The sequence below is a fragment of the Pristis pectinata genome, chromosome 1 (genome assembly GCF_009764475.1).
Source record: "Pristis pectinata isolate sPriPec2 chromosome 1, sPriPec2.1.pri, whole genome shotgun sequence".
Taxonomy (NCBI): domain Eukaryota; kingdom Metazoa; phylum Chordata; class Chondrichthyes; order Rhinopristiformes; family Pristidae; genus Pristis; species Pristis pectinata.
Genome location: NC_067405.1, coordinates 54,716,918 through 54,732,819, shown reverse-complemented (window position 1 = coordinate 54,732,819; position 15,902 = coordinate 54,716,918). Strand labels below are relative to the sequence as shown.

The following is a 15,902-nucleotide window of genomic DNA, read 5'->3' as shown; positions in this document are numbered from 1 at the left end:
TCAAGAGTATGAAAGTAGTGATAGTCCAGCTGTTTGCCCTTGAGTTCAACGCCACTTCCAAAGACTGAACCAGAACAGTAATCTCCAAGCAATTTCTTGACAGTTTATGGTACGTTTGAATGATTGCTTGTGACATGGGCTTTGTCAGAACATCTATGATATCTACTTGTAGTATTTTTACTCAGTGAATGACATATGTTGCCCTCAAACAGTAACAGGTTTTCGGTAAAATGCTTGGAGAGGAACATCAAGGGTTTTGCTTTGGACAGCAAAGTGTGTCTGCAGATAAATAAGGAGCTTGGGTCATTGTCTGATTTGCCTTGGTCCTCCATGAGTTTCATTACACTGCTTTTTCTCTGAGCAATTCAGCCTGTAAGCATATGATGGTGTGAGGTTGGGATGCTTCTCCACTAGTGATCCATTAGTTACTGATTAAACACTTCAGCGAAAGTTAAAGTTTATGCATTCAAGTTTATGTGAGCTTTTAACCACGTGATGAATCTTAATTGTGGTCAAGTGAAAATTTAAGCTTGCTTTAGATTTTTAATTATTATTGGAGCTTTTAAAATATAAACAAAATACTTGTTATTTGTCTCTTATCTCTCACCTTATCCCACTTATTACCACTCTATTTTGTGTTCTGGAACTTAATTTTTACATGAAATTAAATATTGAAGTTTATGCCTCTGGTACAGACTTTGGAAGTTGGGAATTTTAACATGGGTGATGGAGTGGGATTGTGTGTTTTTGGGATTCGGGGGAAGGGGGAGGGGTTGGAGTAAAATGAAGGCTATGTGAGAAAATTGAGAACCCAGCTTCAGGCTGTAGATTCCATGCTTCATAGCCTTCTGAAAGAAGACCAGCTGCTGAATGGATCTGGTGATCTTGCTGTACCAGTGGCTGTCAAAATCATCACGTGTCTCAACCTCTTTGTTTCCAGATCCTGCAAGACTTTGCTGGAGATATTTGTGTGTTTCTGCAGTCAATAGTGCGCAAATAGGTGGCTGATTTGTTCCTTTTTTTTAATGGCCAGCAATTTTTGCCACCTTTACCTACAGTGAAACCTTTCGCAATTGCCTGGTGAATGGATGCAGAGCTCCAGCTGATTTCTGAATGGTGGAGGGTGCTGTTGACTGTATATGTGGCCATGAAGGTTCCTATAGGTCACCCAGTAATGTCAATCAGCTGCAGGAGCTTCCACTTGATGTATGCTGGTCTGCAACCACAAAAGATCTTTAGTGGGAGGGCATGGGATTCCTGAGCAGCTGACATGGAGCATTCATCCCGTTGCAGTCCAACTTCCAAGATCTCTGTGTACCTTGGAGCAGTGCAACCAGCAGTCTGCTTAGAGAGAGAAATCTGCTGCTACAAAGTGGCCACTGAAGCCCACAAAAAATCCAGCATTAAATGGCAGACAAATAGTTGATCTGATATCGAAGAGGTTATTGGCAAGCTGAAGATGCTTTTGGACACATCTGGGGATTGGTTGCAGGGTTGGTTTGGGGTGGTGTGGGGGTGGGTCTTCACTGTGCAGCAGTCAGAGCTCCAGAATGGCTGTGCTGTGTTGCACAATGTGATACTTGAATCTACAAGGCAACAGGGTGCAGTGCACTGATGAATGTGAGGAGATAAAGGAAGTGGTGGCAGAAGTTGTTGAAGGCCATATTACTGCCGAGGCTACCTTTACTGTAGCAACAATGTATATAAAGGCCATTTTTGCTCCCAGTCTTCCATCCCTCCACTGTGCCCCTAACATTAAGCAGTCCGGCAAAAAGCCAATCTTCCTTTCACTGCTACCAATTACTTGGCACCAATTTTGTATCTAATTCATCTTCATGCAACCAAAGAAGTGGCCCACATGCCAGAAAGCAGCAAGCCACGATGGCAAAGATAGGAATGTTGAGGTGGGGTGGGAGAGAAATGGCTGAGGAATGCAAGCCCTTGGAGCTGCATTCTGACCCAAGTTCCTTTTCACCATCAAGCCCAGCAGCTGTTCCCTGCTGGTAATGGGTAGTGAATGGACATGCCTATTATCTGGCCTAATTGACATGATAATCATGGTAGGAAATCCTTGGTGATGGTCTGCTTACATCTGTGCAATTGGTGCATTTGACCACCCTCTCTGTTGGTGATGACATCATTGCCACAGCCTACAAATGTTAGAGGTGAGCTCTTCCAGTGTTGCTCTAAGCATGCACTGTGTTGGAGTACCTGCCAATACATCGTGCATTCTCTGCTGTTGCTCCAGAAGTATCCAGTTTATCCATTGTCCCTGAGGCACAGCATCTTCACCCAGCTGGGCAGTGCTGGATAATCCTGCGCCCTTTGACGTGGAATGCACTGTTGTCCCCTAATCCACCTTGTTCATGTGTATGGGTCACTAATGGAACAGGTGAAAACCCAAACATCTACCTTACTTCAGCACGCGAGTCCTCACCTTGCAAGTCCACCAATCCCTTTTTGTCCGTGGGCTGCCTCTCATCTCCATCAATCCATCTTGTATTGATACTCTTGTCTCAGACTCACTCACAAAATGTGTTCTCTGTCAATCTGTTCAGCATGGCATTCACAGGCCTCTTCCCTTCCTGTGAAATTGTGCACAGATCACGGGGAAGGGACCTGGAGGTGGCTCTCTGCCCACCTCACACTAAATAAGTTCAGAGAATGTACACTGGAGATTAGTGGAGCTTCAGGGAGTATGGCTGTTGGAGAGGGGCTTTCCAGATACCTGTTGACAGAGCTAAACATCACACAGACAAATGCTATGCAACACTTAAGCATGCTGATTTGATCTCAACAGCTGCCAATAAATAAGTATTGTGCATAAGGATAATAAAACTATCTTACTTTGACCAAGTTTTGTATCTTTCATCGGGCTTTCACATATCCTGCAGGAAATTGTTCAGGTTACAGGCAATGACAGCTCTTCAGAGGAGATTGCTCCCTTTGAGGGTGTACAGTAAAAGACAAAGCAGCAGCTTAGATGCTCACTTTTGGCGGAGCAAGATCTTCGGATTGCCAATAAAGTATTAAACAAGAAATGAATATCACCACTGGCCACCAAGATTCAGCAAACCCTGAGACTGACACCAAAATGTTCCAAAGAAGTAGGGCCAATCCAGATTAAGGTTTGATGATAAGGTGAAAAGGAGTGGGGTTGATTATAAAGGCCAAAGGTAGAGGACCAAAGTTTGCATGACATGGGAAGGTAGGTGCAGGTGGGGGATGATGCAAAGTGAGGGAAAAGATGAGGCTGCAGAGTTAGGATGGGGCAGCACTCACGGGAGATTTCAAGAATGAGTTTAAGTTGATTTATCATTATGAACAGGGAGCCAGACTCAATGTGTTGAATAGTTACTTGTTCTGTGGTCAACTCCAGTGTTATGGAGTGATCGAATATGCCAATCTAGTATTCGACATTGCCAAGTATAGAGTATCCATTGACACAGTTGAATCTTTTCAAAGCATGATTTGTGTAGGATGTACCCTAATGTGCCACAATAGTTTGTACATTTAGTTGTGATTTGTGCAAGTAAGCAAATGAACTGGAAAGGCTGCTTGCACTGGCTATGATAATCATGCAGATAACACTACACTGGGTGGTCTTTAATAGTTTATGCTGTTCTAGTAAGTCCTACACCATAGCCAAGGGCTCTGAACCAAGAAATTAAAATGAGTGTTTAAATTTTTTTTTGTATTTGAGTAAATATTTTGGTTGGTAATTTTCCTTCAGCCGGAGATGACTCCTTGGTCTTGATCAGTACAAGCTGGCAATCAATTAAAGGTCGGTTTTGATCAGTCAGTTTTGTTGCCCAAATGACCTTTTAAACTGCATAAGAAAATGATCATAAGTTCTGCTTTAGACCAATAAAGCAGAGAAGCTGGCAGTTTGTTAGATGTTCATCTTCTCACCTCAGGGAAAGTGACGTGCTCTGTCTGTATGTGGCTAGTTGCTTTCAGGATTTGCAGAATATAGTCAGTGAAAATGCTTCTTTAAAAAAGATTAATGGTTTGGCATTATTTGCATAATACTTGGATGGTTTCTCACTGCTCAAATTTGCAATAACAAACCCATATTTTACAGTATCCTCTATAATGAATTCCATATTGCTTTGTAAATCTGTTTTTAAAGAAAATAATTTTACCTTTTCAGTGACCAGTGATTTCTAAATTGTCTTTGTTCATGCAGATTGTTTCTCATATCAGTTTGGTCAGCAGATGCATTAACCGTGACAGCAGAAACAATTAGAGTCCAGACTACCTTCTCAATTCGATTTAAAAATAGATTCAGGAAGATTGAATGTGCTGTTTTGTTCATGTTGGACTTGGCTGTTTGAATTAATGTGTCAGCTGCTGTTGGATTTAATCTTTCTAATTCTAGTTGCAAAGTGAACTCCTTCCCCTTTCCAGAATGAAGGCCACTGTGATCAATAACTACTGAGGCGGATGGTTAATTTCCTTCTGGCACAAGTATTATTGCTGTTTATGTTCTGAGCAAATCATTCTATGATGTCTAGTTTACAGATATAGTATGTGATACACTCCTTTCTTCAGCTGCTGCAAATGTAATTTGCGGGCAACATGCAATGAAACTCCATGACCCATAATTTGTGATCAAATTATATCACTTGTTTTATTTTCACAGGATTTATCTTAAACATTTTAGCAAATTCATTTTCATCAGTATAATGCTGGTATGCTACCACTTCTTTTTCAGGGTGTTGGGTTATCAGTGCATGGACATTTCCGGGTGGCCACAGAGAAAACGTTGTTTGCTATGCCGGAGACGGGAATAGGTAAAACTTTGATCAGAATGTTCATTTTATCAGGGTGTTCTATTGCATGTGAAGTTGTTTAAAAACTATATTTCGCTAACATACCTTTTGTAAAATTCCCAAAGTGCTTGCATTTGTAACAAATGGTTCTTGTAGCTGACTTGTTCTTCTTTTTAAGTGTGTTTTATTATTCATCCAGGAAGGGCGTGTTGTGAAAAAGTATTGGTTGATGTCATGGTTTTGTACATAGTTATTGTGAAGAAGGCTCTGACAACTGAGTAGAAAGGCATTGCCACATCAAATCCCCAAACACGGAGGCATTTAAGGAGTAATTGAGTGTGCTGATGACAAGCTGCACGGGCTCTTTCTCCAGATCTCAGGTGGATAATGTCACATGGTTTGTCAGTGATCTCCGAAGGCTTCATTCTCAGGAAGTTTTAGGACAAACTGTCTATAGCTCTGTAGCTCTAAGGCTTGGGAGGCCAGGTCTTCCACTGTCAGTAGTTCTAATGTACAGTAATGTCTTGGTTATCAAGCATTTATAAACTGGAAAAAAACAGAATGCCAGAAGAACTTAGTGATTCAAGCAGCATCTGTGGAGATAAAAGAGACAAAAGGCGTAAGTTGACTTTTCGGTTTGAGACCCTGCATCAGGACTGAGAGGAAAGATGAACTTCAGAGCCATTCTGCCACGAGTCACATCTTCCTCCCCACCACAGACAGATGCGCAGACAGGCACGCGCAGACACAAACACACCTTCCTTCATGACTCCTGGGTCTGCTCACCCCTCCCCACCCACTCCTTCCTGTCCCCAGGCACTTTCCCCTGCAACCATATGAGGTGTAACCACCTGTCCCTTCACCTCCTCCCTCACCACCATCCAGCCCTACCTCCACCTCTTCCAACCTGCTCTACTGGATTTGGTGCTCATGATGTGTCCTCCTCTACATTGGTGAAACCAAGTGTAGACAATGTGACTGTTTGGCAGAACACCGGCACTCTCTCTGCAATGGCCGTCTTGAGCTTTCAGTTGCATGTCATTTTAACTCTCCTCCCCACACCAGCTTGTCTGTCCTTGGCCTTCTTCATTGCTTCGGAGAGGCCAAGTGCAAATTGGAAGAACAACATGCAGATCATCAGCTTGGATAGCCTACAACCCAATGGCATGAGCATTGATTTTTCCAATTTTAGGTAACCCACATCCCCGATGCTCTCCTCCCACACACCTATCAGCCTATATCCCTCCCCCCATATTTCTATATATTGACAATCTGTCCTGTTCCCCCTCAGTTCTGATGCAGGACCTTGTCCTGAAGCCTGACCACCTAGTTTTCTTCCCCCTCTCCACAGCTGGTTCCACCTGCCCATCATCCCCTCCCCATCTGGTTCCACCTATCACCTACCAGCCTCTATTCTCCCCCCCCACCCCTTGTACTTCTATATCCTGGCAATCTTTCCTGTTCCCTTTCAGTCCTGATGAAGGACCTTGACCTGAAATGTCACCTACCACCTTTTGCCTCCACATTGACCTGCTGAGTTCTTCCAATGTTCTGTTCTATTTGTTCCAGATTCCAGCATCTGCAGTGAACTTGAGTTCATTTATAAGCAGGCAGGCTCCACAGGAAGTTGCTGTGTGACAGCTGGGGCACCTGGACCAACATCAAAGGAAGAGAGGTGCCAAGGGGACACCTGGGCTGATGTTGGAGCAGTGCTGTACGAGTATCTAGACTGACACTGAAGCAGCACTGAGAGAGAGGCCAGGCTGACATCAGTGCTATGGAAACACTGACACTGATGGAGGGAGAGTATTGAAGAGGCACTCGTGCTGACAGAGAGCCAGCATGGTGGGAGTTCCCATGGTGATGGAGGGGCAGTGCTGGGGCAATGGCTGGCCTGGCTCTTGATTAATGAGCACCTGTCAAGTTAGACACATGCTGGATAATCAAGCTTTTACCGTATATTCCACTCGTGGTACTTACCCAGATTCGTAAAGGTTAAAGGCAAGTTGAACAGGCTGCTGAAGTTGAAAAGGGATGGAATTCTTGGCTTTACTAACAGAGGCCCTGCTTTCAAAACTTGTAGGTTGTTTAGGGTCCAGCTGAAGAGGTCAGGGGTCCTGCTGATTTTCATTGCAGATACTTAGCAAGTGATCAGGAGAGCTACCAATGTTTTTGTGGTGGGGTGGGTGGGGGGCCATGGGAGGTGCAGTTGGAGTGGGGGTTGGGAAAATTTGCATTTGTGGGCAGTCTTTTCCCGGAAGGACCGCCACACTGCATGACACCGAACACAGTTTATTGCTGAATAAGTGCTGCTTGGTGGCATCGTTGACTGTTATCTTCATATTGTTGATGCTTGAGAATCGGCTGATTGGCCAGATTAGGTTTGTCCTGCTTTTTGAGGACAGGACATAGGCAATTTTGCATTGTTGTTGTAGATTCCATTGTTGCACTGGACATCTTAGCTGTATGCAGCTAGTTATGGAGAACTGGTCTCTGGCAAAACAGCTGGGACACCGTTGGCGCTCATAGCCTTTGCCGTATCCAATGTGCTCAGCCAATCATGTCACATGAAATAAATCGGACTTGCCTTCCCTAAAGTGAATAGTGAACCAATTGGATGGAAAATTCTGTGGTATCTGCTTTTTTTGTTTTACTGAGCTAGTGACATAATCTCTGCACTTCTACTTTTGCAAGTAAACAGATATGCCATTGATGTTAGGAAAATCTTAGACAGTGGAACCACAGATCAAATGAAGATCAAACTGTATGGAATCAGAGGAAGGATAACAAAGTAAATTATAAATTGGTTAAGATAAAGATGTTCAGTAGCTGAAGTCAGCCTTTTGGGGAAACATCGTTTAAAAGATGTTGCTTTTGTTCCAGTAATGGGATATCTGGAAGGAGAAGGAATTTTGCTTGTTTCATGATTTCCATATTGTGTGGAAGAGAGAGTGATGAAATCATTGTAAAGTGAATGCAAACATGGATGGATATGAAAATAATACTATAGTTTCTGATTGCTAGCTGCCTTTACAGCAACCTGCAATCTATGAATGTTGTGCATTGAGTGCCATTAATGCTGATTTGTAATTGAAGGCATGTTTTGTGGTTTCATGTTTTACTTTGAAGTTCCTAGCATTCAATTAGAATCTGAGCACATTGCAATTTAATTAACATTCTTTCGTAAGACTGTGCCCATTGAAAGATCCCCCAGTTATTGAAAGTTGAATTACAACAAATTTATCAGAAATCCCATTTTAATCTCTTCCAAATAAACAACAAAGACCAGTTCCACGAGCTTCATAACAAATTGCTTAGGCATTACGGTATTTGCAATTGTGGTGAATGGAAATGTGAAATAAGCAGTTTATGGTCCATTATAGAAATTTTTGCTTTTATGGGCACTGGCATTAGCATTTGTTTGTGGTGCATGAGTCATATCTTAATCAAGATTATCAGTAGCTTCTTAGTGTCTTTCCTTCTCCAATTACAGTTCTCATGGTTATGCAGAATCCATAACATTGGCTTGAAAACATTGACAAGTTTTCTTCAGAAAATGAGATCAAAAGTTCAAGCTGGGTTTAGCATCCTGGATTTATTTTATGACACTTTTTTTTATGCAACTTGGCTCTACATGTGGGGAGATTTATAGCTGAAATTCTGATCTGGAATCAAACTGGTTTGGCAGAAAGTTTGAACCTCATTTAGAAAGCCTTGCCATGTGGTAATCATTCACTTCACATTTGAATTTCAAATGCTATAAGATTCTATTAACTTCTGATGATGTGTGCAAGTGTGAAAAATTACATTTCTAACTTGCCGCTGTTGGGGGTTAAAGTCCATTCATTTATGACTTTGTTGCACTCTCTCACTCAATAATGGAAGTTATGAAACCAACAAAGTTCCTTTTCCTTTCCAAATATCCCATGCCTTGGAATAAAAGCAACAATATCTTTTGAACTTGAAAATCCTCAAATACACTTCACATACTAAACATCTTTATTTTAAATTAGCCATTTTATAATGTATGTGACACAAAATATGTTGAGAACTGTCAGTAATATATGGTACATTCTGCACCAACTGTGATCTACTCTTGCCTGTTTTTTCTTGCCCATGCAATTTGTCTTCTTACCAGCCTAATATGGCAGGTTTAATTTCAAATCCAGGGAATATTGATTGGAATATTCACCTTGTCATTAACTGGATTTGTACCTGAGAATAATGGGTTCAATGTGCATCATATGGCGAAACCTTGGTGGCCCTGCTGAACCTCTGGCAGATTTCCATAGTCAATCCCTCCAGCGAGTCTTACACTATGTTGGCCCTGGCAAGCATAGATACCACGTGACCAGCCCGTGTGTATGTTGATAACACCAGCTTTAAAAGTACACGCCTCAGGAACTGGTTCATCAACTTCACAAGCGAGGCCTGTTACCTGAATTCCCTTGTTCGGAGTGTTGGAAACTGAGCCATGTCAAATTAAGATGCAAAGTTGATTCAGGAATTCAAATGTTTTCCTGATATTGAAAGGTAACAATACACTGCCTCCTGCAAACTTACAGAACATGTTGATGTATATTTAGATGTACACTATGTGACTATGGTTTCAAAATCCCTAAAGTGTTATTATGTAAGTAGTCATACAAATATAAACTACCCATCCCTAATTCCCCTTGAGAAAATTGTGGTGAACTGCTGCAGTCCTTCAGGTGAAGATACTCCCCTAATGCTGTTGTGGTGGAAGTTACATGATTTAGTCCAACTGACACTGAAGGAGCAGCAATTTGTTTCCAAGTCAGGATAGTGTGTGACTTGCAGAGGGACCGGTGCTTATCCTTTTTGGTGGTAGAGATCATTGGTTTGGGAGATGCTGAGAGAGGCCAGCAACTTGCAGTGCATTTTGCAGATGGTGCATGCTACAACCACTGTGCACTGATGGTGGAGAGAATGAATGTTAAGGCAGGTGGATGGGTACCAGTAAAGTGGGCTGCTTTGGCTTGGATGGCGTCAGACTTCTTATGTGTCGTTGGCACTACTGTATTGTTCCTTGTAGATGGTGGAAAAGACTTTATGGTGTCAGGAGATGAGTCACTTGCCACAGAATACTCAACTTCAGATCGGACTTTATTTACATGGCTGGTCCAATTAAATTTTCTGATCATTGGTGATACCCAAGCTATTGATGGTGGAGGATTTGGCAATGGTAATGCTGTTGAATGTCAATGTTAGGTAGTTAGACTCTCTTATTGGAGATGATTAGTCTGGTGCTTTTGTGACATGAATATTACTCATCAGAATCAGGTTTATTATCACTGAGATATGCCGTGAGATTCACTTATCAGCTCTTGCCTGAATGTTGTCTAGATCTTACTGCATGCACATGGGACTGCTTCATTTGCTGAGGAGTTGTATGTTGTGCAATCATCAGTGAATATTCCCACTTCTGACTTCATGATGGAAGGAAGATCATTGATGAAAAAGTTGAAGATGTTTGGGCCTAGGGCTCTGCCTTAAGAAAATCTTGCAGGTTGGACTACAGAGCTTTAATCTGAACTGTTGAGTGGTGAATTTTGTATGTTGCGTGCTAATTTTACTGCTTAGCACATACCAGGTTAATGCCCCATTTATAGATATTGAACAGAAATGAGTTTGATAAAGATAGTGTGAGGGATATGCTAGGCCTTGAGATTATAGATTGTTGTGGTATACATTTCAGCAGCTGCTGATAGTCCATAGCTCCTAATGGATGCCCAGTTATTAACTGCGAGTTCTTTATTAAGTTCATCCCAATTAGCACGGCTGTAGTGCTGTACAAAACAATGGAGGATGTCTTCTGTGTGGAAGACGGGTCTTTATCTCCAGAAGGACTGTGCAGTGGTCACCTCTACCAATGCTGTTATGGACAGATGCATCTGTAACAGGTAGCTGGATGAAAATGAAATCAAGTAGGTTTAATCCCTGTGTTGGTTCACTCACTACCTGCTGCAGACCTAGTCTGGCAACAGTGTCCTTCCACACTCGACCAACTTGGTCTATGGTGCTGCTCCCAAGCCACTCTGGGTGATGGACCCTAACCAGAGTACATGCTATGCCCTTGATACTTACATTGCTTCTTCCAAACGTTGTTTATCAGCTGAAGTATGTGATAATCAAGAGGAGGTTTTCTTGCCCATGTTTGACCTGATGCCATAAGACTTTGAGGTACGAAGTCAATGTTGAGGATGTCCAGGGTCACTTTCTCTCATCTCTATTCCGCTGTGCACCCTATCAGGATGCACCCTACCAATACTCCTGACCCTCTCTGGACTCCCATTTGTCATATTACATCTCCTCTAAGTGCGCACCCTGCTCATCCCATTCCATTTAAACAGTCTGGAATCAGAAATGCAATTTCTAAATTTTCAGATGATCCAAAACTGTGGGAATAATCAATATGGAGCAGGATTGCAACAAATTACAGGAGAATGTTATTAAATTTGCAGAATGGACAAACAATTGGGAAATGAAGATCAGCACAGATAAATGCAAATTACTATGTCACTTACTATGTGGAAGGCGTGAGTCCAGATAGGGTAGAGAAACACGGGGATCTGAATTTCACCACAAACAAGGACCAGGACTTATTTATAGAGGGATAAAATTGAAAAGTAGTGAAGTTCTATAAACCTGTAATGTGCCTTGGTAAGACCACTTTTAGATTACTCTATATAGTTCTGGCCAATATAGTATATAAAGAAAATAGAGGTGCTGGAGAGGATGCAGAGAAGACTTGCAAGGAAGGTATGAGAAATGTGAGGGTATATAGACCAGGAAAGGATGGACAGGCGTGTTTTCTTTTCTCTTGAGCAAAGTAAGCTGATGGTTGACCTCATGGAGGCTTTTAACATTATGGACAGTTTTAAAAATGGCTACAGAGAAGATGTTTCCACTTCTGGGAAGTAGGCCAGCCAGAGGCCATTGATGTGAGACAGTCACCAAAAAATCCAAATTGAGATGAATTTTCCAGTGGTGGGAACATGGAATTCGCCAGCACGGAGTGGTTGAATAGTGGAGGCATATTTAACAGAAGGCATGGACTGGGGGAAGGGAGTCATAAGAATTTTTGAGAGAGAAGGGAATGAAAGGTTAGGGTGATGGATTTAGATGAGAAAAGGTGGGGGTGGCAGGAGTATAAATGCTCCCACCACCCCCACCTCCTCGTCTCTCTCGCCTTCTATTTCCTCGCGCCCCCCCCCCCTCGGTGCCCATGGCCCCCTACCACTCCACCCCCGCGCCCTCGCCCCCCCCGCAACCTTGCCCCCCCTCCGTGCCCTTGCCCCCTCCCCCTCCACGCCCTCGCCCCCCCCCCCCGTTCCACTTCCTTGTCGCCACCCATTTCATGCCCCTTTCACCCTGCTTTGTGCACCCCTTTCCCTGCTTCCTTTCACCCCACTTCTCTGGACATCCTCTAATGCCCCATTCATGTACCTGCTTGCCCTCCCTGAGGCACCTTTCTACTCTGCTTTCTCTTGCATTCAACATCTTCAGCAAGAGTGTGGTCCACTTCTGTAGCTCCGGGAAAGTAATGCCTATTCAGTACCTGAGGGCTAATCCAACAGATGTCTCTTTCTGTATGCAGGGGCAGTTTTAAATCATGATTGTTATCACATTCCAAAAATCACATGTTCTATCCACACCCTCAACCATTTGCTTCTTATTGCATAAGAAATAATTAGCTTCTGCCTTCAAATTCTGGCTAAAATTACCATTCTGCCTCCACTACCCAGCTCTTCCTTACTGCAGCTGTTTCTTGACAGAGTCACCAGAGCACTTAAACCACTCAAACCACTAAATTAACATCAATGGAAATGGATAATGGTGAATAGTTTTGGATGATACAAGAGACAGCCTGTTTTAAATATGAACATATCCATTACTGTGCACTTTTAAGTGAGGAATCTTCTGGCTGGATTCAAAGGCTATGATTATGAAACAGCACAGAGTCATGCAATCCTTTGGAATTTTAATCTCAATCACCATAGGGATGGGATTTATGTCATTTAATAATGCAGCTACTGATGGAGCTGGAATTATGAGCTAAGTGATACCAATCACACAATTTGGCTGAAGCTAAGTTAAAGTTTACCTGAATAACTAGCTTTACTATTGCACAAAACTGTTGAATTCACTAACATAAAAAAGTCCTGATGCAGGGTTTTGACCCGAAACGTCAACAATTCCTTTCCCCTCACAAATGCTGCTCGACCCACTGAGTTCCTCCAACAGATTGTTTGTTGCTTTAGGTTCTAGTATCTGCAGTCTCTTGTGTCTCTAGAAAAGAACATACTCCACTTAAGAGAATACCAAGCAACATTCTGTTGTTATTTAGTGATACTGTAACCCTGCAACATATTCCAGTACAATCTGTGTTGGAGTGCAGGTTGGCTGCAATTAAAATCATTGCTTTCCTCTGTCTATATTTAGGCACAGTTTCTCGTATTAGTTTAGATTCCATCCCGAAATTAAGTCATAAATTATGCAGTTTAAAAAAACATCACTTAGAGCACCTGCATTAAGGGGCTGACATCAGGTTATCAGAGCATTCTCACACTTGAGCAATTACTTAAAAAGTCATTTTCACAGAATCCCATCCCTTTGAGCGGTGTGGCAGAATGATCTTTTCATTCTCAAAGATATTGAAATTCCTGACAGTGGTCAGCACGTCTGCATATAAATGACAAGATTAATGATAACTTATTGTCACCTTTTTTGGCAAAGATAAGATCTAATATATTTGTAATCTAAATTTTTTTTATATAGTTATCAAATTTTCAGTTCTGCAATTTGTGCCAGTTATTTCAGATTGTGAATTCATATTCTCTTCAGATGGAGTGATAGTAGTTACAGTAATGACTGTTTCAGTTATGGTTTTAGTTTGCAAGTATTTGAAGATGAAAATGAAAAAAACTGCAGATGCTGGAAATATGAAATAAAAACAGAAAACGCTGGAAATACTTAGCAGGTCAGGCAGTATCTGTGGAAAGAGATCTGGGACCCTTCATCAAAACTAGAGAAAAAGGGAAACAAGTTGGTTTAAAGTAGCAGAGAAAATAGAGGATTGATAAGTTTAACAAAGGGAGTATCTCTAATATAAGTATTTGATGACCTTCTAGGTATCTGTTCCTGTCTTTAAAGCACAAAAGACTGTAGAGTTCTACTAAGAGACCAAACAGAAAATGTTGGGCACACCCAATAGGCCTTGTAGCATCTGTGAAGAGACAAAGTTAACTTTTCAGCTTGGCAGTTTTTCATCAGAGTATACAATGAACATTTCTGTTATTCAATTTATCAACTAAAATATGTTTTATATTTATTTACTACCATCTGTGTGAGTTAGAAGCCCAAAATTCACCCAATGGAGGGGACAGAGTGACAAAAGAGTTAAAAGCCTGAAATTAAGTGCTAATTTCTCATCTTTACTGGTTTTGAAAATGGTTTTAGAACAGTTGGATGTTTCAATCCAACAATTTATATGAATTAAATGCATATTCTATAATTAAAATATATTTGTGCTTTAATGTAGCATTTTACATGTTGGATTTCCTTTTCATTTGATGTGGATAGCTGCATTGAATGTGAACATTTTGTTCTGGAAGGATGATTTCCAGATGCAATTGAGAGAAGAATCACAAAGCAACCCAATTTAAGAAAATGTTAGGGGAATAAAGAAAATAAATAATGCATACCTTGAATGTATGACAAGTATCTCAGTGGCATAGTCCTGATGTGAGGCTGGAAGTGAGCTTTATGCATTAGCAAATGAGGAGCAACATTATTTCAAGCTTCTCTTTTAAGATATGGAGGAGGAAGAAAGTATTGGAATGTAATCCTTGATTATTTAACAGGAGATGAGTGCAGGCTATTAGGCACCAGAAAAAGAAAGCACTGGGGTAGTAGAGTTTGGAAAACTTATAGCACATCTCTGGGACCTTGTGTGCACAAAGCAGGGCATGTTGGATGTCTGCATTTTCAATATTAATGGATAAGTATTTCCTTATCTTGATGAAAAAAATTTTAAAATTAACTGCTGCAGCTCTTTGTTGGTTTACTTTGCAAATGTCGATACATAGATCAATACATGAAAAAATGGAGTTGGATACACAGAGCGGCAATGATTTCAGGAAGCTCTTAAATTGATGGAAGTATTCTGGAATTTAGATTTAAAACAAGGTATTCATTAAATAGCAATGAAATGCTACATCATTCTAGAGCTGAACAGATTTTACCTTCTGTGATTTGTGTAATATCGGGTAAGTCTGGTCCATTGTGCATTCTGGTGACATTTTGTCAATTATCACATTAATAAGACAAAAGTTGTAACCTTTTTTAAACAAACTAAACATTGAAAAAAAATTAATGATATTGCACCAAGAACATTTTGCAATACTTCCAATTTGTAGAATCACTGCAAATGCTGAATAAAATATGAAGTGAAATCGATATAATAGCTAAATAAAATGAAACATTTGTGCAGATGGTAGGTTTTAGTTCAATTGTAGGGACATGAGAATGTAAGAAAAAGGAGCAGGATATGGCCCCTTGAGCCTGCACCACCATTCAATAGGATTGTGTCTGATCCAATCTTGGCCTCAGGTCCACTTTCCTACCTGTTCATTGTTCCCCATGATTTTTCCTGTAATGCAAAATTCTGTCTGTCTGGGCTACATTAAATGACTCAGCTTCCACAGCTTTCTGGTTAGCAAATTCCAAAGATTCATATTCCTCCGAGAGAAGAAATTCCTCCCCATCTCCATCTTAAATGGATGACCACTTATTCTGAAAGCTATGCTCCCTAGTTCAAAGTTCCCTCGGGAGGATAGACACCTCTTCACATCTACTGTGTCAAGGCTGCTCAGAATCTTGTGTGTTTCAGTGCCAAATGTATATGACTCTAGCTGATCTGTGAAGTGGAAACTGTTAACAGAAATTTGTGATATATTCAAGACTTTCATATGGAGAGGCAGTTGTTGGTTTGATCTGGTTGATACGTTCCAAATTTAATAGGTGCTTTAAATTTTCTGAAATGAATGAAATTTTGGTAAACTGTCTCTAGTTCACTACAATTTTTTCTTATAGTTCCAACAG

General features: G+C 41.2%; 1 protein-coding gene across 1 annotated transcript in view; it reads left to right on the top strand.

Moving 5' to 3' along the window:
• hibch (3-hydroxyisobutyryl-CoA hydrolase) overlaps window positions 1–15,902 on the top strand; it is an 87,627-nt gene that overhangs the window by 45,896 nt on the left and 25,829 nt on the right. The window contains exon 7 of the mRNA XM_052017632.1: window positions 4,718–4,796. Within this exon, the coding sequence (XP_051873592.1) occupies window positions 4,718–4,796 (79 nt within the window). The remainder of the gene's footprint in view (window positions 1–4,717; window positions 4,797–15,902) is intronic.